This window comes from Bison bison, unplaced genomic scaffold (genome assembly GCF_000754665.1).
Source record: "Bison bison bison isolate TAMUID 2011002044 unplaced genomic scaffold, Bison_UMD1.0 scf7180017864201, whole genome shotgun sequence".
Lineage (NCBI taxonomy): Eukaryota > Metazoa > Chordata > Mammalia > Artiodactyla > Bovidae > Bison > Bison bison.
Genome location: NW_011494773.1, coordinates 4,089,469 through 4,114,043, shown reverse-complemented (window position 1 = coordinate 4,114,043; position 24,575 = coordinate 4,089,469). Strand labels below are relative to the sequence as shown.

The window sequence follows — 24,575 nt, the reverse complement described above, 5'->3', positions numbered from 1 at the left end:
TGACTTTCAGAGGCTCAACAATCTAACCTTAATATGAGTATGGTGGTAATAATACTAAACCCAGTTCCCTCACAGGAGGGATCAGGAGTAAAGGCAGAGAGGCACAGGAAGGTGCTTAGAGCATCAGTAAGCACTACGTGTGTGCTAAGTAACTCAGTCGTGTTCGAGTCTTTGGGACCTCGAGGACTGCAGCCCACCAGGCTTCCCTGTCCATGGAATTTTCCAGGCAAGAACATTGGTGCTTAGCCCCTTCAGTCATGTCCGACTCTCTGTGACCCCATGGACCATGGCCGGCCAGGCTCCTCTGTCCATGGGATTCTCCAGGCAAGAACACTGGGGTGGGTCGCCATTTCCTACTCCAGGAAGCACGATAGCAGTAGTTTATCTATTCATTTAGCTTTTACTTACAATCCCTATTAAAAAAAAGGTTCTATGGGACTTGACGCATTCAAACATAAAGAAAGAGTTTTCTGATCCAGTGTCCTTGAAGGGGAACCACGTCTACATCTTTTTTCATGTTCTGAGTTGGATGGTCAGACAGGATTGGAGCATAGGTCATTGGTGGGCAGTCTACTGACTGAGGAAAGGGCATCGAATCAAGAGCCCACCAATGAACTCGGTGTACACGTCAGCAGAGGAAGGACACTGAGACTCTACTCTTTTCAGCACCGCCTGCCATGGGAAGATGGGGAGGCTCACACACAGAAGCTGCTTATCCATCTTCATTTTCCAGGAAGCCTGGATCTAGAAAAGTCCCATCACTGAACCATGTTCCGGGTTCTGAAAGCCCTGATGACACCAGCTCCTGAATCCCAACAGCAACCCCTATTCACGGCAGAGAAAGGATCTTTAATAACCCCAGTCTGCTGAGCCTCCCAGGGGATCTAGAGAAGGCACTCAGTCGTGCCCGACTCTGCAACCCCATGCACTGTAGTCTGCCAGGCTCCTCCGTCCATATGATTTTCCCAAGAGTACAAGAATGGGTTTCCATTTCTTTCTCCAGGGGATCTTCCCAACCCAGGGATCGAACCCAAGTCTCTTGCATTGCAGGCAGACCTTTTACCCTCTGAGCCACCAGGGCATCCAAATGCTATTTGAGTGTTGAATTTACAAAGGAGAGTAGTATCTATTAGAGAGTCAATCAACTTGTTCCTCACTGCCAAAATTACTTGTGGCTCCTGTAGAAAGTGAAAGTGAAGTTGCTCAGTTGTGTCTGACTCTTTGGGACCCCATGGACTGTAGCCCGCCAGTCTCCTCTGTCCATGGAATTCTCTAGGCAAGAATACTGGAGTGGGTTGCCATTCCCTTCTCCAGGAGATCTTCCCAACCCAGGGAGCGAACCCGGGTCTCCTGCACTGCAGGCAGACTACCGTCTGAGCCACCAGGGAATCTGGAGCCTGGCTAAAATTAATTCCTCACGCTCGACTCGCCTTTCACTTTCCCTCCCTTGTCCCCTCCACCACATTGTGTCAAGACAGCAATTAGAGGCTTTATAAGGAACATCTGTCAGTGCCTGGGTGATAACTCTGGGCCGATTTTTCTTTTATTGCCCTCTCCTGTTCCTTAGCCTTTCTATTTTCAGGTTCAAAGAAAGAAGCTGCTTTTGAGTCAGATCTCCCAGAATTAAGAGATAGAAGATTCTGATGGCTACAGAACTATTTTCATTCTGGAGCCTTCCTGATTCACAAAAAGCCAGTGCTACCTGCCATGGGCCCAGCTGGTTTCTAAATCCTTCACAGTGGGATGTTTCAGTCGAGTCACACAAAATCCTATAAATGTCTGTGAGAAGGTTCTGGAGTTGACCCATTCATCCTGGTGTACAGGGACCTGCTGAGCAAAAAGAGTTTCCTGAGAGCACAGCCTCAGGGTGGGATGATGTCACTGAATATTCTGCAGGAGCACCTCTATATTTCTCTCCTGTTTAAATGGTAGCTTTAGACAAGTAGCACAACTTGACCCCTCTTGGTGGTTTCTAGACTTATCCCTAGCAGTAACAAGAAACAGGGTCACTTGTAGAGATGTGGATGGACCTAGAATCTGTCATACAAAGTGAAGTAAGTCAGAAACAGAAAAAAAAAATCATATATTAATGCACATATGTAGAATCTAGAAAAATGGTACAGATGAATCTATTTCCAGGACAGGAATGGAGGCACAGACATGGGGAATGGACATGTGGGCGTGGAAGGGGGAAAGAGGAGAGTGGGATGAATTGGGAGATTAGGACTGACGTATACACATGACCACTGTGAAATCGATTGCCAGTGGGAAGCTGCTATGAAGCACAGGAAGTTTGGCTTGGGGCTCTGTTTTGACCTAGAGGGGTGTGGTGGGGGAGGGTGGGAGGGAGATTCAAGAGGGAGGGGATATATGTAAACATACAACTGATTAACTCTGCTGTACAGCAGACACTAACACAACATTCTAAAGCAATTATACTCCAATAAATAAATTAAAAAAAAAGAAGAAGATGGCTTGGGGAATGGATGGCTATATCACTTCTGCAGAAACTATATCAAGATCTTGACCAGGTGGCTTTGTTCTTTGATACCTAGATACGGAGAGCATTTTGATCTTATGGTTGAAAAATAAACAAATATTGCCAGATTGCTCTAATGGAGCTTTAAATTTAGTAAAATGGATCCTTTCAGTAGCACAGGAAAACAAGAGGGAGAGAAAATAAGGTATCCACAACTGAAAAGGTGAGACCCTCCTAGGAAGTCCTAGTCCAACTAGAAAGCTAACTTCCCAAAACCATTTCCAATCTAGGTAACGGGGAAAAGTGACAGCTCCTTTAAATACTCAGTATTCTTCCAACTGCTTCAGGGAAGCACATTACCATTGTTGTTAGCAGGACAGCTTGGCCTCACTACAAATGTGTCTTCCTGCACGGCTAAGAGAACTTGTCTTTTTTAAAAGAGGATTTTCTACTCCAACCACCTTTGTGTGGTTACTGCATTGATCTTTGTAATATGATACTTTAAGAAAAGGAATAAATATAAGATGACACAAGAAAGATGCTCATTTCTCTCTATTCATTTTCAAAATCTCCTCCAATTTGCTATGGGACGAACATTAGAAATGGTGCTCAGCTTGGAACTGGAGAATCTGGTCTCAGTTCTGTCCCTCATTTAGTATTCTCTCATGACCTTAGAAAAAAACACAATATCTCCCCGGGTTTCATTTTAAATTTGAAATAGAGAATAAAGATGCCTACCCTGCCTAATTTACAGGCTATTGAATGAAGTGGTCTGTTTGAGTGAATATGTAATAGCAAAAAATGCTAGTCAAATGTTTGGTAATCCTCATAGCTAACATTCACTGAGTAATGACTTATCTGCCCCAGCATTATGTAGGATATTTTACACGTATATTCACATTAGCCCTGGAAAGTAAGTATTATCATCATCCCGTTTTATAGACTAGGAGACAGAGACTTGGGAGGATCACCATCTTGATTAAGGTTTGGGACTGGATCACCAAATAGGAGGAATGAGCCCTTATCTAGAGAACTAAGAAAGTGGGGAGAGTAACAGAGGAGAATGCAGGGAGAAAGAATCTGACATATTTTTGAAAGCATTATAGAGCCCCTCAGAGAAAATATCAGAACTGTTAGAAATTCTTACACGTATTTTACAGTTGTTATGTTTTGAATTATATGTGGGGACATGTGCCAAACATTTCAGTGCTTAGGGCGTTTCAAGGTCTTAGCCTAGCAGGCCTTGGAATTACAGCTAACGGGACCAGGTCCCAGCTCCAGCCAGTTGACTCCAAAGCCCATACTTATGACTGCCATACTGTACCATGTCCTGCAATAATAACACATATTATTACTAAATAAGTTACCAACAGTTACCAGTCATAATGGTTTTCAGTGGGAAGCAATGCCATTAAAGAAAAGTTTATCCTGTTTTGAAAAAATAGGAAGCAACCCATAATTTGGAACTAAAGATACAAAGAGATAGGCACACAGCTAGGGTGACTGGTTTTCTTACATATATGTGGCTTTACAAATGGCCATTAAAGAGCCTGCTCACTGCTAGCAGCAAACTCGTGAATTCCGTTTTGGCTCAGGGCAAGTGTTAGCATTAGTTTAGAATCTTTGAAATTCCTAATAGAAACATAACAATCCCTACAGCAGCAGTGGCAGGGCCAATGATAATATGCACGGAGAGGGATTGATTTTTTCCTAGAACAAATGAACAGTTTTTAAGATTTCAGGCTATTTTGATGGCTCCCACTCCTCAGCCCCTGGAGCTGAAGCAAGAAGCATTTAAAAATCAGATCTATTAGTGCCTGGTGAATTTGGATGATGCTGAGAATTCACAGTAGCTGCTAACACCTCTGGCTTTCCTCAAAGGCTCAATGATAAACACAGAAGGTCATTTTTGTGCCTATAATAATCTGAGAAGTGCTAAGAGTATGTTGAGAGGCTCCCAGCAAAGACTGAGCTGGATACTGTATGGTCAGATGGATACTGAGATGGTGGATAAGTGAGTGGATGGGCTTTGTGCTTCAGTACTTTGGGGGTCTTGTATGTTCATCTGTGAATGCTTCCATAATTCTTAATCCAGACATAGGAAGACTATGGCTGATAGAGGAAAACCCAGTAGCACAGTTATTTCTGATTGGCTTTTAAAGAAAAGCAATGCTGACTCAGGCATGAAAAAAATAATCCCAGCCTTCAGTAATGGGACATTCTTAGGCCACAAATAGGCAAATGTACTTTACATATTTCTCTCATGTGTGATGATTATTAGCTAGATGGTTCTTACACTTCTGGAAAGGTGCTTCTGGCTTCCTCACCCCTGGGCCCACCTCACTAAAAAGAAAGTGATAACAGTGAGAAAATCATGGGCCATTTTGGAGTGTAGGAGAGAAAGAGTTAGGCATCACATACACGCCCCCATTAATGACAAGTTCAATATTCTGAGCTATTCTCTTGTATCCACCAGGTGATAATGCAATGATGAAGCAACAGTCTTTAGCCAAAGAATTTTTCCTCCCATTCTGGGTGTTTGTATGATCAGCATTCAGGCTCTCAGGAGAAGTGAAAGATAAGAGGGAAAGCTAAGGGATTATTTGAACAGTCTTTCTACAGAAGGCAACAACCTTTCTTCCTACTGCCCTTGATTCAGCCATCTGGCCCTGGGAGTTTGCTGGTGAACTCCCCTTGACTATAAAATTTAAACAATTGATGAACCCCTCTCCCTGCTGTTAAAACGCCTGTTAGGATTGATCTCTGAAAATCGAGGTAGGCTAGCATAAGTGAGAGAGAGAGAAAAAAAAAGGGGGGGCAAAGTGCACCAAATGAATGAAATCCCACCCTGAAATTTTTCTCTTCCTGTTACTCTGACTTGATGCTCCTCAAGTTTAGTAAATTTCCTTTTACAGTCTTTCTGCCATCTCCGGCCATCTGTATGTTCAACTACACCTGATCGAACGGTGCCACAACCATTAATCAATAATCACATTGATTATTCCAAGAGTATGGATACTTGCTTCTATTAGAGATGATAGCCCTTACCCCCATCACTCATCATTTGCAGTGCCCCAGCAAAGCCATAGTCACTGTATTTGGTATGAGCCAGTCAGGCACTATTAATCAGACAAAAGAAGTACTCAGTGCATAGTTGGGAAGTCTCCAGAAGCTCCTATCCTGAACCCAGTCCTAAAGAAATACTCAATAACTTAGCTTCTCATCAAAAAAAAAAAAAATGATGTGTGCTTAATATTCAGTGTTTTCATGATCTGGTGACAGTCGTGAGAAAGTCACCAGTTGGAGGCAAAAACGGGAGAACGAGAGTCTGGTCATCAAGGGTCAAACGTACCTGTGGGATAGTGCTCGTTCACCGGCCAGTTATCCACCTGCAGTGTGGCATTGCCGCCGTTCCTGGTGAAGCGCACCACGTGGTACTTGCCATCGTTTACCGGAGTCCTCTCCTCTTTGATGGAGATGTCAACTGTGCCAATATTGAAGACAACTCCGATCTTCCCCTGTTCCTACAATAAAGAGACACAAAAGGCAAGTCACCACCAACCGCAAGGCTTTCTCCCTTTCAAGTTGATCCGAAACTAACAATGAATCTGTAGGTACCCCAGAGAGAGCTGTCAGCTTGAAGTTAATAATAGTATCCTACATTTCTCCATGGGCTTTCATCCTGAACATAAAAGCCAAAGGTACAAAACCACCCAAATTGCTCTCAGAGGCTGCACTGCACAGGTTACATCATTTGATTGCCCTCAACAGATATCAAAGCCGGAACCACAGAACTACCGAACAAGTGAGGAAGGACACTGCAAGGTTCTGGGAGATGAATTAGGCCTCTTTTTGAGAAAAGGCTAATCAGACACTGAATTGTGGGTTCCCTCACAATTCAGATTCAGGATTAAAAGGGAAATACAAGGCTGCTTGCACTCTGGGGACAGTCAAGACTCAGAGGAGGTGTACACAGTGGTTAAGAGCCAATTCCATAGAAGGCGGCCCCGCAGGTTTACTCCTGGTGACATGTTCTGCAGGTTGAAAGAATTTGGAGAATGTATCCTCAGGGGAGGCAGCTGGAACTGAGCTGGGGTTTCCCGAGTCAGATGCTGGCACTTTTCCTACGCTTGTAGCCCTATTCCTAAGATTAATCCAAAGAGGGACGTAATATTCACTGCTACAACTTTATGTCACACAGCAGAAGAGAACCTCTGCGGCCCTAACACAGACTTCTAGAAGGGAGAACACAATGAATTCCAGAAGGGTAACATTAGGGCAACGAAGGTGATGACTATGGTGGTGGTGGTGGTGACATTATCCAAACCCTGGGAAGTGCCTAGAAACACTGACATGTAAATAACAGTGCTATTAAAAGTCTTGCTCTTCTCCTCTAATAATTGGTTGTGACTAAGAGTTGGAATTACTATTCAGAAGATGACATAGCATCACTGATCAGATATAATCAGTCCCTTGCCACCTCTATGAATGTATCATCATGCAGAGTGTCACGGAGAAGGCAATGGCATCCCACTCCAGTACTCTTGCCTGGCAAATCCCATGGACGGAGGAGCCTGGTGGGGTTGCTTAGCAGTCCATGGGGTCGCTAAGAGTCGGACACGACTGAGCAACTTCACTTTCACTTTTCACTTTCATGCATTGGAGAAGGAAATGGCAACCCACTCCAGTGTTCTTGCCCAGAGAATCCCAGGGACAGGGGAGCCTGGTGGGCTGCCGTCTATGGGGTCGCACAGGGTCAGACACGACTGAAGTGACTTAGCAGCAGTAGCAGCAGCAGCAGGGTGTCAGGAGACATCTTTCTCCATTTCTCTAGTTGTCTGGCTTATTGGTTAAACAGTTGGTTGGACTTTCAAAAATAATAAAATTTAGCTGCAATTCTGATGTTCTACAAGACCGAGTCACAATATTTGTTCCCATAGTCTCTGCTATGCTCTATTTCTTTATATTCAAGAAGGAGGAAGAGGAGGAATAAAGGATGGAGAAGAATATGGGAAAAGAAGTCCAGAATCCACATAAACCAAGACATAGGAGAGATTTCACTGAATGTTAAGTTTATTAATTTGGTTCATTCAATACGTAAATATACTGTTTATTAAGCACTCACTATACACAAAGTTGGGGCTTCCTCTGTGGCTCAGACAGTAAAGAATCTGCCTGCAATGCAGGAGACCTGGGTTCGATCTCAGGGTCAGGAAGATCCCCTGGAGAAAGGAATCACAACCCACTCCAGTATTCTTGTCTGGAGAATTTCAGGGTCAGAGGAGTCTGGAGGGCTACAGTTCATGGTTCAAGTTGCAAAGAGTCAGACATGACTGAGTGATTAAACGCACATGTGCGTGCGTGCGCACATACACACACACACACACGCACACACACTTGGAGTCAATAAGAGTTCTGGTGAGATTTTAGGTACTGGTTTCCGTGTAGTTTGCCACACGTCACTTATTTTCCCAGAAGACAGGCTTTCCTCAACTAGTCAATTTTCCTTTAGTATGTGAACACATCTTGTGCCCAATAAAAGAATGAGTAAGGATGTCGGACTCTTAGTCTTTAAAAGCAGGAATCTAGACTGCTTTCAGCGTGCAGGGATACTTAGAAACATCACTGCTTCTTTGTACCCTGACAGTGCAGCACGTGATATAAAGCGATGTCTGCAATGTCCATGTTCTGTTCTCTGGGAGAAGTAATTCAGTTGCCTCCCCAAATGGATACTAAACATACTCATTTTCTTAAGAAACAAGATTGCTTCAGTCCCTGCGTATTGTGACAGTGTGCTCTCAGCTTTGCTTTGCTTTCCTATCTCTGTATCTCCGGCAATAAAAAAGTACCTACTATTAAAACATGACGCATGCGTAAATGAACCAGATGATGGCTTCCTTTGCATCTTTCATGCCCATAATTCATAGTATTATGATCCATTTTATTCTTTCTCCTTAATTCTCTGGGAATGTAGGCATGACAACATGACTTTTCTGCTTTTTCTTAAAGAGTTGGCATGAACTTCTAAGGGTATGTGTGTGTGTGTGTGTGTGTGTGTGTGTGTGTGTGTGTGTTGGTACCTAATCATCCCCAAGCCTAAACAAGCAAGGTTATAACAACCTGTGTCTTGCTAAGTCACTTCAGTTGTGTCTGTAGCCTGCCAGACTCCTCTGTTCATGGGATTCTCCAAGGCAAGATCCTGGAGTGGGTTGCCATTTCCTCCTCCATAACAGTAACCTTTTTAGCAGAACTGAAGGACTAGGCGAGTTAAGAAACCATGACTGCAGATACCATCACTCCACTGCCCACCCCATGTGGGCTGTTGATTGCACCACTGTTCTTCTATAAAAAACCACCGTATAAATCCTGGATGCATGGAATGGACGGTTGGTGATTCAATTCACCTCAGAGTCACTAATTAATCAGGGATGGAGAACAGTTTTAGGGGGAGAGAGGAGACCTTGAAACCAGCCTTCTGCAGCTTTTCAGCAACAGCAGTGGCAAAGTACAGTTCTGGCTCACTGAGTGGTCTGATGGGCGAGATATGTTCACTTGGGCAGCTTTTCTGCAAGATCCATAATAGATTCAGGCAAAAGAAAAGATTTAATCTCTGCCAGAATAAATATTTGGTCCTTATCTTAGGCACCACATGTTTGCCATTGCAATCACTGTTTTGGAGAGGTCTTCTTAATCCTGCTCGCACGCTGCCCCTGTCAGGGGAGACCCTCACCCACATGTTTCATTGTGTTTCCTGCAGTGGTAAATGTGGCTGTGCTGGGCCTCAGATGTGGTCTCTTCCCTCGCAGTAATAAGATTTCATTACTGCAACCCCCTCGTCATTTGTCTCGGGACCACAGTGGCATTATAATCCGTGGCTAACTGCTTTGTCTCAGTTCATTACAGACTTGGTGGCAAATACTCATACAGTTGCCCAGGCTTGAATCCATCACGCTCAGCTGCCATGAAAATAAACTCTGCTGGCACAGGTGTCCAGAAAAGAGAAGATGTGAAGGATAAAAGACATTGGCTTTGGAGTCAACCCTGACTAATCTTGGGCAAGTCATTTAACTTTTCTGAACCCACGTCTTAATAAGATATTATGGGGACAGGAGACCAGTTTTATATACTTTGGAGGACTGTTATAAAATGATAATATGATAATCATGAATGTCATGAGAGTCATGATTTCATAACTGAAATGACATGATTAATATGATAATACTTCATAAATAATAAAATATTATACACACATACGAGATACATGAAAATAGGAGAATGAACCATCCAATCATTTGACCATTTAAAACAGTCTGTGATTACTAGAGAAACTAATTGGTTCAATATGATAAACATAGCTTTTAGCATCTCTTGGTTCAGACAATACCACTGACTTTAAAAATATATGACCTTGGGCAGGTTGTTTAACTTCTGATAGTTCTTCTGTAAAGGGACGAATGGAGGACTTTAGAAGAATACACCTGTGTGAAGCACATGGTATATGGCTGAGTATACACTGCTGCTGCTATGCTGCTAAGTCACTTCTGTCATGTCCGACTCTGTGCGACAGCACAGATGTCCCATAGATGGCAGCCCACCAGGCTCCCGCATCCCTGGGATTCTCCAGGCAAGAACACTGGAGTGAGTTGCCATTTTCTTCTCCAATGCTTGAAAGCAAAAAGTGAAAGTGAAGTCGCTCAGTCTTGCCGACTCTTAGCAACCCCGTGGACTGCAGCCCACCAGGCTCCTCTGTCCATGGGATTTTCCAGGCAAGAGTACTGGAGTGGACTGCCATTGCCTTCTCCAGAGTATACACTGGGAGCTCCATAAATGTCAGTTGCTTTTTCTCTTTCTTTCCCCTCGTGAGTGTAGCTGAATGTAGAGGCATAAACCTAGGACTGATTGGTCTGGCAACATTGTTATTAAGGAATATTGTAGAAATAAATGTACTATGCTGTGCTTAGTCGCTTCTGACTCTTTGTGATGCTATGGACTCTAGCCTACCACGTTCTTCTGTCCATGGGGATTCTTCAGGCAAGAATACTGGAGTGGGTTGCCAGGCCCTCCTCCAGGGGATCTTCCCAACCTAGGGACCGAACCCAGGTCTCCCACATTGCAGGTGGATTCTTTACCATCTGAGCTATCAGTGAAGCCCAGAAATAAATGTAAATTTTAGCAAATAGAACACTAAAAAAACAAGATTTGCACGGTTGATTTTCTACCACAATTTGGTAGTGTCTCTCTCTACACATTCCTTGGTCCCTTTTATAAGCCTCTCCAAGATAAGCAAAGTGTAGCTGCAAAAAACAGCATGACTATAAATTTAAATAACTCCACGCCCTTCACCACTAAAGTTGCTACCAAGGCAATCATTTCAATCTATGTTTCTCCTTGATATTAAATACAAAGACAAGTGGTAAATCAGAAGACATTACCAAAGAATCCTCAAGTGCATTCAGGAAAAAACTGAACAGTATAGAAAACAGCTGTCTTTAAACTGTCAGTAAGTCATTCTTCATTAGTAATGACTCTTTATGAGCCCACCTGGTTCCTCAAATTAGTCTAGCTCCAGCTTTCCGATCCCTCATCAACCAAATCACAGTTACTGCTATGGAGAAGACCCTAGAGATGCTACAATACTGGAGTCAGATTTCAGGAGCAGGAAAGCACATGGGCAAGAAAAATCCTCAGGGTTAAAGGTCTCCTTGAAGGAGATCTCTTCATTCATTCCAGAGTGCCCCAGAGGAAGGCAGAATCCACCGGCTGCTATTTTGGAAAACTGCAGTTGAAAGAAACAGAACTGGGGCCCTCAAACATATGCCATGATGATATTGAGAAAGTGGTTCTCAATATCTCAACTTCTGGCTTCACGTGGAATTTGTGAGTTCAGTGTTAGGTGATCACACATGATAACAACACGTATGGGAGCCCTCTTGGGGTCAGACACTGGGGTCCACCATACTCCTTTCAGAATTCGGGTTATAGTTAATAAAGTGGTCCATGGCACTGTTTTACTACCGTGTAGTTCTCCTCCACCATGGGCTCATAGGAAGAGAAATTCTGCGTCCTCTCGTGGTAGTGGGGCCAATGGACCAGTGTTGGCCAATGAAATCAGGTGTTGGCCAATAAAACCCTGAACCATCCATTTAATTGCTGATGTGAGACCTGCCAGAGTTCTCCCATTTGCTCCGAAGAAGGGCTTCCCAGGTGACTCAGATGGTAAAGAGTCTGCCTGTAATGCAGGAGACCTAGGTTCGATCCCTGGGTTGGGAAGATCCCCTGGAGAAGGGGATGGCTACCTACTCCAGTATTCTTGCCTGGAAAATTCCATGGAGAGAGGAGCCTGCTGGGCCAGGCTATAGTCCATGAGTTGCAAAGACACGATTGAGTGACTAACACTTTCCCTGCACCCAGCAAATTCCTGGTAGTAGCTTCTTTGTCAGTCTGGGTCAGAACGAGGATGACAACAAGTCACAATGCAGCAGACATGGAACATTCGAGAAACAAAGCTTTGTTGCTGTACGCCAGCAAAAATTTGAAGCTGTTTGTTATGGCAACATAACCCAGGCTATCTGGATGATGAACTATGTGCTCGGCAAATAATTTTAATAGAATAATTTTCAAATTCTCACAATTACCCTCCAAAATTTATAGGTTAAAAAGATGAAGATTCAGAGATTTGAGAATTCACACAACTACTAAGAAACATATTTAATATTAGAATACAGCTCTTTCTAATTTTACAACCCATGGATTTTTCACCTTGTTATGTTTCCATTATATGTACTACACATTGCAACTGAGTTATATATATACGACGGTACACGCATTACGTATTTTACACTTTACATCTGTATAACCTGCCGATCTGTCTGCCTAAAGTACTTGCGTGCATTCCAAATGTAGGAATCCTAACAGGTGCTCAGTAAATGCTTGCTAAATTAATGGATGAGTGAATGAATAATGAATTAGAATGTGTGGTCACGATAGGAAAAAAAAAAATTGTGCTAATAAGCTTTTACACCATGGGAAGCTAACTAGGATTTTAACAGTATAGGATGAAGCAGAGAATTGGTTATCTATATTGAGAATTTTTATTTGCAATACATCTTAGGCAAAACATATAGTCTCATTATGCTTTATATACACAATCTAAAAATATAAGAAGTGTTAGTCACTCTGTTGTATCCGACTCTTTGTGACCCCCATGGACTGTACCCCACCAGGCTCCTCTGTCCATGGAATTTTCCAGGCAAGAATACTGGAGTGAGTAGCCATTCCCTTCTCCAGGGGATCTTCCCAACCCAGGGATCGAACCCAGGTCTCCCACATGGCAGGCAGATTCTTTATCATCTGAGCCACCAGGGAAATAAATACAAAAGGATAAGGTACAATTTACTTGATTTGTCAGATAATTTCGACTGAGGGAGGTTTTTATTAAAGATCACTAGAATAAAACACCCTGCATTTAGTAGATCACTCATGGGTTCTTTTAGTCACTATTAATTATCTTTCAGTGAAGACTGTAAGTCCATCCTTCCAATGTTATAGTCTCCTTGTTCTAGACCCAGGATAACTGTGAGATAATAAGCCATTAGTGTGCACTTCTGGTGTACAAAGCCATGTGCTATGAAGGGATTCAAGATCAGGTCTCTCTCAGTAAGTCCAAGATGGAGAATAAACCTATCAGGAATCACTCAAAAGACAAGGTTCCAAGCTGTGCAGCTGGAGATGGTTTGAACTCCAATTAACATCCCATGACAATGACCCATTCTTCTTCCTTCGAGTTTACGTGTGGCTATATGGCAGGAAGGGCAGGGAGGGAAGAAGAGAAGGTGTGTTCTGGGTCCCGGAAGCCTTTATGATTTAGAAGCAGAAGACCCAAGCCCTGTCAAGGTTCTGCATCTTGTGGTCCAGCTGATCTGCAAGAGGTCTCAGCTGTCTCTATGAAAAATGAGAACAGTATTATACAGACAACAATAATACTAATGCCTGTGTTAGATGGCACTTAAGAGAAATGAATGAAACCTTGGCAGATTATAATGTGCTGCACAGAGGATGCTATAAGCATAATGTTAACAGTGGGGGTGTAGATGGCAATAATAGTAAAGAGAGTGAGGATAACTAGGTGAGAAACAGTATGACAGATGATGGGTGAGTCAGAGGCTTTGGACATGCCCTATAGGATAGTTCTCCGTGTATCTGAAATGACTGTCTTCCATTCGAGATCATCAACTCCAGCATCTGTACAGATTGTCCCTAGAAAATTCACGTTAAATGGCTTGGAAATAAATTCTATTTTCCTAAATCTGCACGAGTCGCTACGACCTTTGTACCCACCCGGGAAAATTGCATCCACCTTCTCCCCCGGCTACAGCTGTGCTTGCTCCTGTTGTTTTGCTGATGTCTTGTTGCATGAGGTCAATCAATTAAAGCGGATTAGATCCACAGACCAAAATACTAACAGAGGGCCAAGAGAGATAAGACTGATAAATAGCTCAAGACAGCTCCTTCTCTAACTCCCAGCAAATAAGGAAAAAAAAAAAAGAGAGAGAGAGAGAGAGACGGCAAGCATGGATGACAGCTCAGGACAAAAGAACTCTGACCTGAAGAGGGGAAATCAAGGAAGGACAAGGCAGTTGGTGCAAGTAAATAAGCTGTAAGTCAGATCCAGGGCTAGAACAGTCACCAGTCACACACCAGAATCCTGAGTCATCATGTCCTTCAAACCCACTCTGAACATGCACTGTGGATCCACAGACCCCCATGTCACACTGCCTGGTTTGGTAGTTAAGTCTGACTATCAAGCAAAAATTGAAGTTCATTTCCGCAGGAGCCTCCATGTTGCGCCAGGGCCTGGAGCAGTCTCCTGGCAGGATTCAGGTGACAGCTGGCAGGGCAGTGCTGACTGAAACCCAGTCCAGACTGAACATCTCCTATAAATGCCTTGTTTCTCCTCCAAATCTCTGCCACAGCTGTGAGGAACCACCCAACGGCCTTAATAAAGAGACCTTAAGCCCTGTGCTCACAGTAACAGCAAAATCCTCAAAATGAAGAAGAAGCATTTAAATCACCAAGAATGCTTCCAGAATATCTGACATCTTCCCTGCATACGTACAAAGTGTGGTCCTGGGACCTGTAGCATCAGCATCACTTAGGAACTCATTAGAAATGCCAATTCTTGGATCTAAAACCAGACTGTGAAGTGGTAACTTCAGAGTGGGGGCCAGCAGTCTGCATCTTCACAGGCTCTCCAGGTGGTTCAGACACTAGCTCAGGTCTGGGGACCAATTCTTATATGGATGTCTTGGTTCCCCTAGGGCAGTGGTTTCAATTGGGGTAGAGTGGGTGATTTTTGTGCCCAGGGACATTTGGCAATGCCTGGAGATACTTCTGCTTGTCACAGCGGGAGGTGGGGTGCTAACGGAATCTCGGGGGTACCGGCCAGAAATGTTCAGTATCCAGCAATGCACAACCAAGAAATGCCTGTCCTATACCACGAATCGTGTCACTGCTGGAAACTGCAGCGGGAAGTACAAAACTTCAGCCACACAACAAACATCCATGGAGCATGTTCTGCCTGACAGAAACCGATCTACAAGCATTTAGATATGCATGATCAGATGGACTTCCCACAATACTCCTCCTATGAGGTGTGTGTGCATGCACATAACACAAACACACACAGCACACACATGTCCATGAGAGCATGCCTGTGTACGCACAGGTGAAGCTGTACTTATTTCGTATAAAACTGGCTGGCCCTCAGAGCACAGGATAAGCCATGAGCATGAGGGGTAATCTGAGTTACTCCTCCTCTATGCTCTATTCCAGTGCCCTTTTTATAGACGTAAATTTGGCAATGCGAGCTCACAGAGCCAGGGAGTGGCAGGCCTGGAACACACGTCCTGCGTTCTGTGTTCTCTGTCTGCTCTTGCAGACATGCATTGCTACTACCCCCCGGGAAAGCCTCTATTGCATCCCTGGGTACAATGGCATTAACTGATCATCCCAAATCCATTTTAGTTCCTTGACTCTTCACTACAGGCTAGGTCATTCTAGTCAGTTTCCATGAAGAGGTATAATCAGTTCTAAGTGGGCTTTAAAGGAAAAACTCTGTGTCCTAGAACTAGATATTCTAGCTCAAGGAGGAGCAGCAGCTCCCATAGAAAAGCAAGGCTGGTAAATAAATCACAACCTTTCAAGACCTATTTTGTGATGGTAAGGAAACCTTCATGGATTCTTCAAAGTGCTCTATCTGCCTATCTTTCAAGTGATAGACAGTTAACATTATGGCTTTGAGGAGAGTGGACCTAGGTGAATAATAAACCTCAACCAAGAATTATTGGTTTCATAAACAAAGGATTCTCAGTCATTTCCATAGATTAATTCCCAGGCTAAACCCTATACTTTTTTCTAGCTGAAGAGGAAAATAAAAAAATAGTATGCACATTTCAGAACTGAGAGATTTATTACCTTTGGGATTATCAGAAAATACAATGTAGATGATTGCATTTTTTATAATGCCTTTGGAGACTGGGTATATAGAAGATTCAGGAGGCAGAATGGTCTGAAGTAAAGACCAGCAACTATGGGCCAAATCTGGCTGTTGCCTGTTCATGTAAATAAAGTTTTATTGGGACACAGCTGTGCTCATTCGTTTCTCTGTGGTCTTTGGCTACCGTAGCAACGCAACAGCAGAGCTGAGCAGTTGCAACAGAAAAGTCTGCTGACCCCCATTGTGAAATCTGGCACAATGGACAGCAGTTATGATTTTTTTTTTTTACTTTAGTTTTTGACCAATAGTTTAGGTTAACATGTTCAGAATAACTCAAACACGAGTGGGAGGGTCAAATGGGGAGCCTCCACTGGCTCAACTCAACTATTACTGACAAATAGAGTACATTTCTAATAAGATGAAATATATAAAAATCCATCCAATTGAGGCATAAACTAATCTATTTCAGACCCATTAAGGGTAGTTTAGATACTACAATCAATTCAACATAACTGTTTGAAGGTAGGCAGCTGCGGATACAGAGAAATAAATTTGAGGCTGCTGGCAAAAGCTGATGGTGCCTAGAAGAGGCTGGTAATGGAGGAGATGGAGCAGAGTTGTAAAAGTTATTAAAATTATAATGATATGACATTTTCCTTCTGAAAATGTGTCTGGTTCTGTGGAGTGAATCATGTACATGCTAAAGGCTCGGGACTCTAAAAGCCAACACATATCACTCTGATGCCAGGACTTGAGTTGAATCCATTAGATGGAATGAAAGAAGAGAGTATCACTGCAGCCCAATGAATATCTCAGTCTCCAGGGCTCCCATGCATCTGCAAGACACCTGAGTCCCTTGAGTGATAAATGGTGATTCACGGAGCTCTCTCGGTTTACCTGCAAGGAGAATCGATGGTGTCATCATCTTAGAACGAACATACTGCAATAGAGACTCATTTTTCCTTTGCTAGTTATCGTAAACAAAATGGCCAGCAGACTCTAATATATCAGCGGGGCCTGTCTGTGCTCAGGGACAGTGGTGTGTGTGTGTCCTGGAGATAGTGTTACAGCTTGGTGTTTCATCCAAGTGATGGTTTATGATCCTCCTCTTTGTCAATGATCACCACTGTAACAGTCTCTTTGGGATCTTATCAGTATTTCTAATTCAAAAGGTTCATTCTGACCTACCCCCATTGGCCATAATAAAAGCAAGAGAGGGAAGCAAAAAAAAAAAAAAAAGGGAAATTTAAACAAGCTGGCACAAATAAGAAGGCAGGCTTTCTGGCCTCCAAGCTGGTTTCAAAGTCACTGTAGGGGAAAGTAATCCGGGTGTCCCAGCAAAAGTATGAAAAAAAGAACACTTTCCCTGGGGCCCGGGGGAGATGAGTGAAAGTCACCCAAATGTGAGACTTGAAAACGTGTCACAGGGAGATGACTCATGCCTTTGGAAAAGCATCCAACATAGCAGCATTGAGAATTATTTCAAAGCTGCATGATCCTTTGATAGAATAATTAGAAAGCACATCTCCTTATCTTAATTTACTTGAATTTAGTCTTGCTACCAAGATGTAAAGTGAATACGTCTCACCCGAGTGGGAGAAATACCCCTGAGATACTAGGAAGTTGTTGTTCGTCTATGATCTGGCATGCACTGTGAGCCACCCGGGAGCTAACCACAGCTTCAAATACACAAATTATCCACGGAGTTTATAATAAATCCATGCACAATATGAAGAAGTATTTCTATTATGGCATTTAAAGGGCACAAACATTCCTTATTCTCTCCTTTATGAGTGTGCTACAATTTTATCCACTGATATAAAGATGCTAAATGTTTGCATCCAAAAGTCTAAGGAACACATTGCTAGGGAAATAGAGGTTGTATGTGTGTGCACGCCCACATAGTGTGTGCACGTGTGTGTGTTGAAGCAAGACCTTAAAACTTAATGTAGCCCAAAGCTAGTTTCTCAGACCCTCTCCTTCATATTTTAAGTAAAGGGATGCTGATTCAGGAGAACCCAGGCCTCTCTGTGTAGATCAAAAAGCAGCTGTAGACAAGCTTTTATCATGCCCCTGGATGGCCCCTAAACAGTCAGGGCAATGCTTGGGACTTTACTTCCTAGAAGCCTTCTTAGGAATGCGAATCTATCACACATAAAACTCAGCACAAGCTATGGATTTACATGATCAGGCTGATCTCAGCTCCAGGGAATGAATGGCTTGATCATTCGGAATCACTTATCCAGTAACTCAGAGGCAGAACAGATCTCCTAGGCTGGCTCACACCAACACTGAATGAGGTATCCTTTCTGACATGGAGAAGAGACTTCCTTCTGCCGGAGAGTCCAGTTTTCCTAGCCAGTGGACAAAGACCTACAGGGATAAATAATATCCTGCATGCGTGCTGTCCCAGAGCCATCTTTAACTAGTCATCCCATAATCCCTCCAGTATCCACTCAACAACAGAGCTGAGTGTTTGCATTGATTCATTCCAACTTTTTCGTAATGGAACAGTTCTTTTTCCCGGTTACATCATGAGCATCATGAGGGTAGAAGATACATTTATGTCCTTCTCCATATAGACCAATAAATGTTCAGCTGAGCACCTAACACAGTGGTTAAAGCATCTTTGCATTTCTCAGCAAGTAATACTTGAGTGTAACATTTCCATCCATGGTCCATTTATTGCTTTGCAACTTTTGCTATGATTTTGCTTTGAGTGCTTTTGAAAATGTGACCCATGACGACGACTCAGGGGACCGTGGGCACTACCTTATTTCACACAGCCTACTAAAACAGTATTCAGGATAATTGCCAACAAGCCTGTGCAGCCCAAGGAGAACTTGCTCCATAGACTTGGAGGTGAGAGGTTTAGTAATCCGTTACCATGGTCCTCAATCCACTTTGATTTTTTGAAAATTCAAATTAGATTCAAATAAAAGTCCTAGGGATGGAATGACTCCATACCATTACCAGTTCCTCGAACTATTTGATTCTCATAAACAACATCTTAACTGTTGAAACATCCAGGAGTCCAGACTTTCAGGAGACTCTCTCCATTTTCCTGCCTTCTCCTCTGCTCCTCAATGCAGTGACTGCTGGGCAGTGCCACAGCCAAGCTCTGCCCTTGGGGGCCTGTTCCATCATCACAGTTGCTAGGGCCACCTTTTAGTGAGCTGTACTATAATCTCCATCCAGTGTCAATTTGCACTAGACTTACCAAATTGAGGATCTTTACACATAGTTAACATTTTTTTAAATGCTACCTTTATTTCTCCAAGTAAATGTTGCCTAAGTCTGAGTCAACTCACAGAAGACTGGCAATCAAGTATCTACTGATTATACACTCTAGACAGGGCACTTTGTCAGACCCATCAGAAGCTAAAGAATAGATTTAGCATGATTCAGAGAATCCCATGGATGGAGGAGCCTGGCAGGCTGAAGTCCATGGGGTCGCTAAGAGTCAGACACGACTGAGTGACTTCACTTTCACTTTTCACTTTCGGGTCGCATAGAGTTGGACACGACTGAAGCGACTTAGCAGCAGCAGCAGCAGCCCTTAAGAGTGTAAACTCAGTACCATTTTTCTAGATTTCATACACATGTGTTAATATACAATATTTGTCTTTCTCTTTCTGACTTACTTCACTCTGTGCAATAGGCTCTAGGTCCATCCCCCTCATTAGGACTGACTCAAATGCATTCTTTCTTATAGCTAAGTAATATTTCATTGTGTGTATGTACCACAATTTCTGTATCCATTCATCTGTTGATAGACATCTAGGTTGCTTCCATGTTCTAGCTGTTGTAAAAAGTGCTGCAACGAACAATGGCGTATAAGCATCTCTTGCGATTATGGTTTTCTCAGGGTACATGTGTGGTAGTGGATTATTGGGTCCTACGGTACTATTTACAGGGCGGCAGTGGAGACACGGACATAAAGAACAGGCTGCGGACACAGTGCGGGAAGGGAGGGTGGGACGGAAACATACATGACCATACGTGAAATACATGGGCAGTGGGAATTTTCTGTGTGACACAGGGGGTCAACCCAGTGCTCTGAGACAACCTAGTGGGTAGGATGCAGTGGGAGATGGGAGGGAGGTTCAAGAGGGAGGGGACAAGGTATGCCTAGGGCTGATTCATGTCGATGTTTGGCAGAAACCATCACAGTAGTGAAAAGCAATCATCATCCAATAAAAATTTTTAAAATAAATAAAAACATCTAGAATCTTAAGAAGAGTGTAAACTCCACCATGATATTGTAAAAAGGCATTAGTGTGGGAATCAGTAGACATGGATCTCAGTTCTAGTTGTTTACTTAACGCAACTCATGGGACAGGTCACAAGTACTCTGGGTGTAGTTTCCTTGAGTGTAAGACAGGGTTGGCATCACTGAGCTCTCGGGCAGTGATGAAGGTAAAAAGAGAGAGAGATGTTTGTGATAGCCACTTGAAAATTATGGGGCACTGAAAACAAAAAGCGTCTCGTTACAAATCAGGTGGGGACAAATACAAAGGAAAAACAAGCACACAATTCTCTAAATTAAGACAGAAGGAATAAAAATAAACATCTCAAGTCAGTCCTTGACAAATTGCCCAGGTGACTGGCGGTAGAGGATTTACTGTGTGTCCTCAGGACAGAAAATGCCACCTTATTTAGTAGGGAGTCAGGCCAATGATGGGGAAAATGTGGGGTTAGATCAGACATATTTAAGTAATAAAAATGAGGAAGGAGGAATGGCAAGAGTTTAGAAGGTTGATACTACTGGAATGAAAATGAAATTCAGTCTGAGATAAAGAAAAATAGGCAATACTAGGCAAAAAAAAAAAAAAAACAACCCCACTTGAGAATATCAACCAGCTAAAACTTCAGTAATGTTGCTGAGACACAAACCATTGCATGTTAAGATAGACTTCAGGGCTCAACATATCCAAGCAAAAAGAAAGCATGTTTAAGGTTCATAAGCATGCTAAATATTGGAGAATATTTTCTTTCTTGCCCAAAGGGCCCTCCCCAGACTCCCCAGCAAATGTTTCCTGGATAATGGCTCAATTACATTTCTGGAAAACTATAGACTCAAAATAAATCTAAATAAAATCCTTTATTCCCCAAGTGTGCCCTGCTGTTGATTCCCCAGCTTTCTGCTGCTGACATTTCTCTTCTGGCAGGAAAGTGTTAGCTGTTTAAAAGGACAGTGGTTTGCGCTGTGCTTAAACTCCACCTTGGCCCAGAGGCCCAGGGTCCATCAGAGCAGACACCAACCAAGTTATGCTAGAGCACCCATGTTTCAGCAGTCAGCAGTTATCTTACTGTTGCTAACTCATCATATCTCTGTTCAGTGACACCTTTGAGTCATTTAAGGCAGTGATTAAGGTCAGAGGAAAGTAAAAACTTAGAAGGAGAGGGAAGGAAGTAATAGGGAGACAGACAAGGAATTAGATGAGTGTGACTAAAGCTATCTGCCAAGCCTTCTGAAAGAACAGAAAACTAGCTCCCTAAGCCCCCCCATATAGATGTATTTCTTGCCACTCTACTTTGTACTGACTTCAAGAAACTTTCTGCAGGCAAATACCTGAGGTCAACACCTTAGAAAGCTAGCTACAAGGAGAAACACCTTCCTTAACAGACAGCAGGATGAATTTCTGATTCAGTTGCCAAAGGATGACTGCCAATAAGCCATTCCACCTGTGCTCACCAGACAACCAGGATCAGCCACAGAAACAAGCACACAGGGCACCTAAGACCAAGCATCCACGACACACAGGTCTCATCTCCTCTGGCGCAGGGCAGAAAGGGCCTGTGATCAGATGTCTACTCCCAGAGGGACGAATCAAACTCCAGTATTCTTGCCTAGATAATCCCATGGACAGGGGAGCTTGGCGGGCTACAGTCCATGGGGCTGCAGAGAGTTGGACAAGGCTGTGAGTGCATGCACGTGTTGAACCTGGCAGGGTATACCTCTTGGAAGAGTAATGAAAGCTGTGTTCAGGTTTGATTTTTCTCCGTTGATTATTTTTCTCCAATAAAAGCTTATTAGTTGTGCTGTGTAAAACAGAAGTTACAAATAATCTATAAAGTAGACCAGGCCCTCAGATGTATACTATTATATTTTTAAACGGAGGTTCTCATAGTATCTTTTAAAATGTGCCTTAGTTTAAAAGTCAGAAGGTCTCTCATAAACAGATTTCTACAATCTTTGAAAGCAACACTGGAATAATATTTCTAAAACATGATTAAAGGCCAGAACTGATTGCAGGAAGAAGACGTGCATGCTCAGTTGTGTCTGACTCTTTGCGACCCCATGGACTGTATCCTGCCAGGCTCCTTTGTCCATGGGATTCTTCGGACAAGAGTAATGAAGGGGCTTGCCATTTCCGTCTCCAGGGGATCTTCCCAACACAGGGATTGAACCCACATCTCCCTCAACTCCTGCATTGGCAGGCAGATTCTTTACTACTGAGCCACCTGGGAAGGCGGAGGAGAAGGGCACACGTTGCCCAGTGAACAGTCTCTCCCACCCCGTCTTGACTATTAGATGAGAAGTCTGAGTGTAGCTTGCCATTCATCACTTGTTTTGCACTGTAAAGATGAAAGGGAATTATAGGGTTGCCCAAAAGATTCGTTCAGGTTTTTCCATAAGATATCATCACATGACTAGCAATGTCTCTGAACCTCAACAAAAGACATACCAAGAACCATGGGATTCAAGAAAAAGAAGAGCAAGTGCATTTTTTTTTCTTATACCCTATTCCATTTTAATCACTTAAATTATCAGTCTGCCCTTTGTAAATGTTTCTGGTTTTTAAACACCTAATGTACCATAACAGTCATATTATTTTTAAAAATATATATATTTATTTATTTTTGGCTGTTCTGGATTGGGTCTTTGATGTGATGCGTGGGCTCTCTGTTGCTCCTTGCAGGCTTTCTCTGGTTGCAGTGAGCGGGGTGGGATCTACTCTCTATTTGCGGCGTGTGGGCTTCTTTTGCTGCGGAACACAGGCTCTAGAACATGCAGGCTTAGCTGCCTGTGGCATGTGGGATTTCCCGGATCAGGGATTGAACTGGTGTCCTCTGTATTGGCAGGCAGATTCTTAACCACTGGATCACCAGGGAAGTCCCACATACTTATGAGAAAGACAGGTTTGGCTTTGGATCTTAATTCTATCACTTACTTGACCAAATTGTTTAGATTTTCTAAGCTTCAATTTTCCCATCTTTAATGTTGAGAAAATATTACCTACCATAAAAGCTTGTTATGAGGATAAAACAATCTATGCAGGCAGCTAGCGCACAACAGAAGACACTCTAGGAATTGTTTTTTTTTTTTTTTTCCCTTCCCCTTTGAAGGGTTGGGATGAATTAAGCAGACTCGATCATAAAATCACACACACATATGAAGTGCCTGCCAAATTGTAATGACCCAACTGCTGCTTCAGAGAGATGGCTCAGCTCAAGGTTTTAATGCACTTTTCATGAACTGAAGCACAACAACAAAATCTATCACTGTTAGGCAGCCTCATAAGAAGATCCGATTTAAACAAAATAGACTTCCTTTTGAGCTCTGAAATATGGTAGCTACCTTCACCTTGACTTAGAGACACACCAGTAGGAAATGTACACTTAGCCAATGAACAGCAGGATTAATAAATGCCAGCAAAGATAATGATAATAAAATGCACTGTTGAAAGTTTCCTAAGAGCAGACCATCCAGTATAGAAAGGTACATATAAATTTTATGCAAACACACTTTTAGTTCTGTGAGTTCATATATCAGCATGACTACAACCATCGAGAAAAATTTAACGTAGGCCGCTGCTCTAGAACAACCATTTAATTTTGAGCAGACCATGATATTGAAAAAAAAATTAAGTTATATAACACACTTGCCAAATAAATAAAAAAATGTTCATTGCAATGTAACAGCTAGAAAAACAGAATCGCTACTCTACCATGTTGAGGATTAAGTGGGCAATAAATCATAGCCGTCTGCATTCTGAATTCCAAGCCAATTGAGGAATAGACCCAGCCTAAAGGACAGCCAACTTCATTGCTCGTAAAGCTGAATGTGGGAACTGGTCTGGGACGAGAGTCGGACCTGGCCTTACACCAGACTTCCTACTCATATTCCTTGTCCCCTTCTCTTCTCCATTGTCTCCTGCAAAGATGAAACTGGCTTGGGCCTGTGTGCACTCAGCACAGGGATAAAAAAGCTCTCTGAACAGAAAGAGTAAGGGGTCTCACCAGATATGTGCAGACCCTTCATCCAATCCCACCACTAAATAAGGAATTGAAGAGAAGGTACAAGAAGTGTCACCCCTAAGTTTTCTTTCCAGGACAGAGAATTGCTTCATAGTATACACGCACATTTGGAGAAGGCAGTGGCACCCACTCCAGTACCCTTGCCTGGAAAATCCCATGGATGGAGGAGCCTGGTAGGCTGCAGTCCATGGGGTCGCTAGGAGTCGGACACGACTGAGCGACTTCTCTTTCACTTTTCACTTTCCTGCCTTGGAGAAGGAAATGGCAGCCCACTCCAGTGTTCTTGCCTGGAAAATCCCAGGGACGGGGGAGCCTGGTGGGCTGCCGTCTACGGGG

General features: G+C 43.1%; 1 protein-coding gene across 7 annotated transcripts in view; it reads right to left on the bottom strand.

The window, feature by feature from the left end:
- The window catches only part of NRXN3 (neurexin 3), a 1,738,382-nt gene that overhangs the window by 203,657 nt on the left and 1,510,150 nt on the right, over window positions 1–24,575 (bottom strand). For all 7 annotated transcript variants that reach the window (XM_010844398.1, XM_010844399.1, XM_010844400.1 and 4 more), the window contains one exon: window positions 5,832–6,003. In XM_010844398.1, coding sequence (XP_010842700.1) covers window positions 5,832–6,003 — 172 coding nt within the window. The remainder of the gene's footprint in view (window positions 1–5,831; window positions 6,004–24,575) is intronic.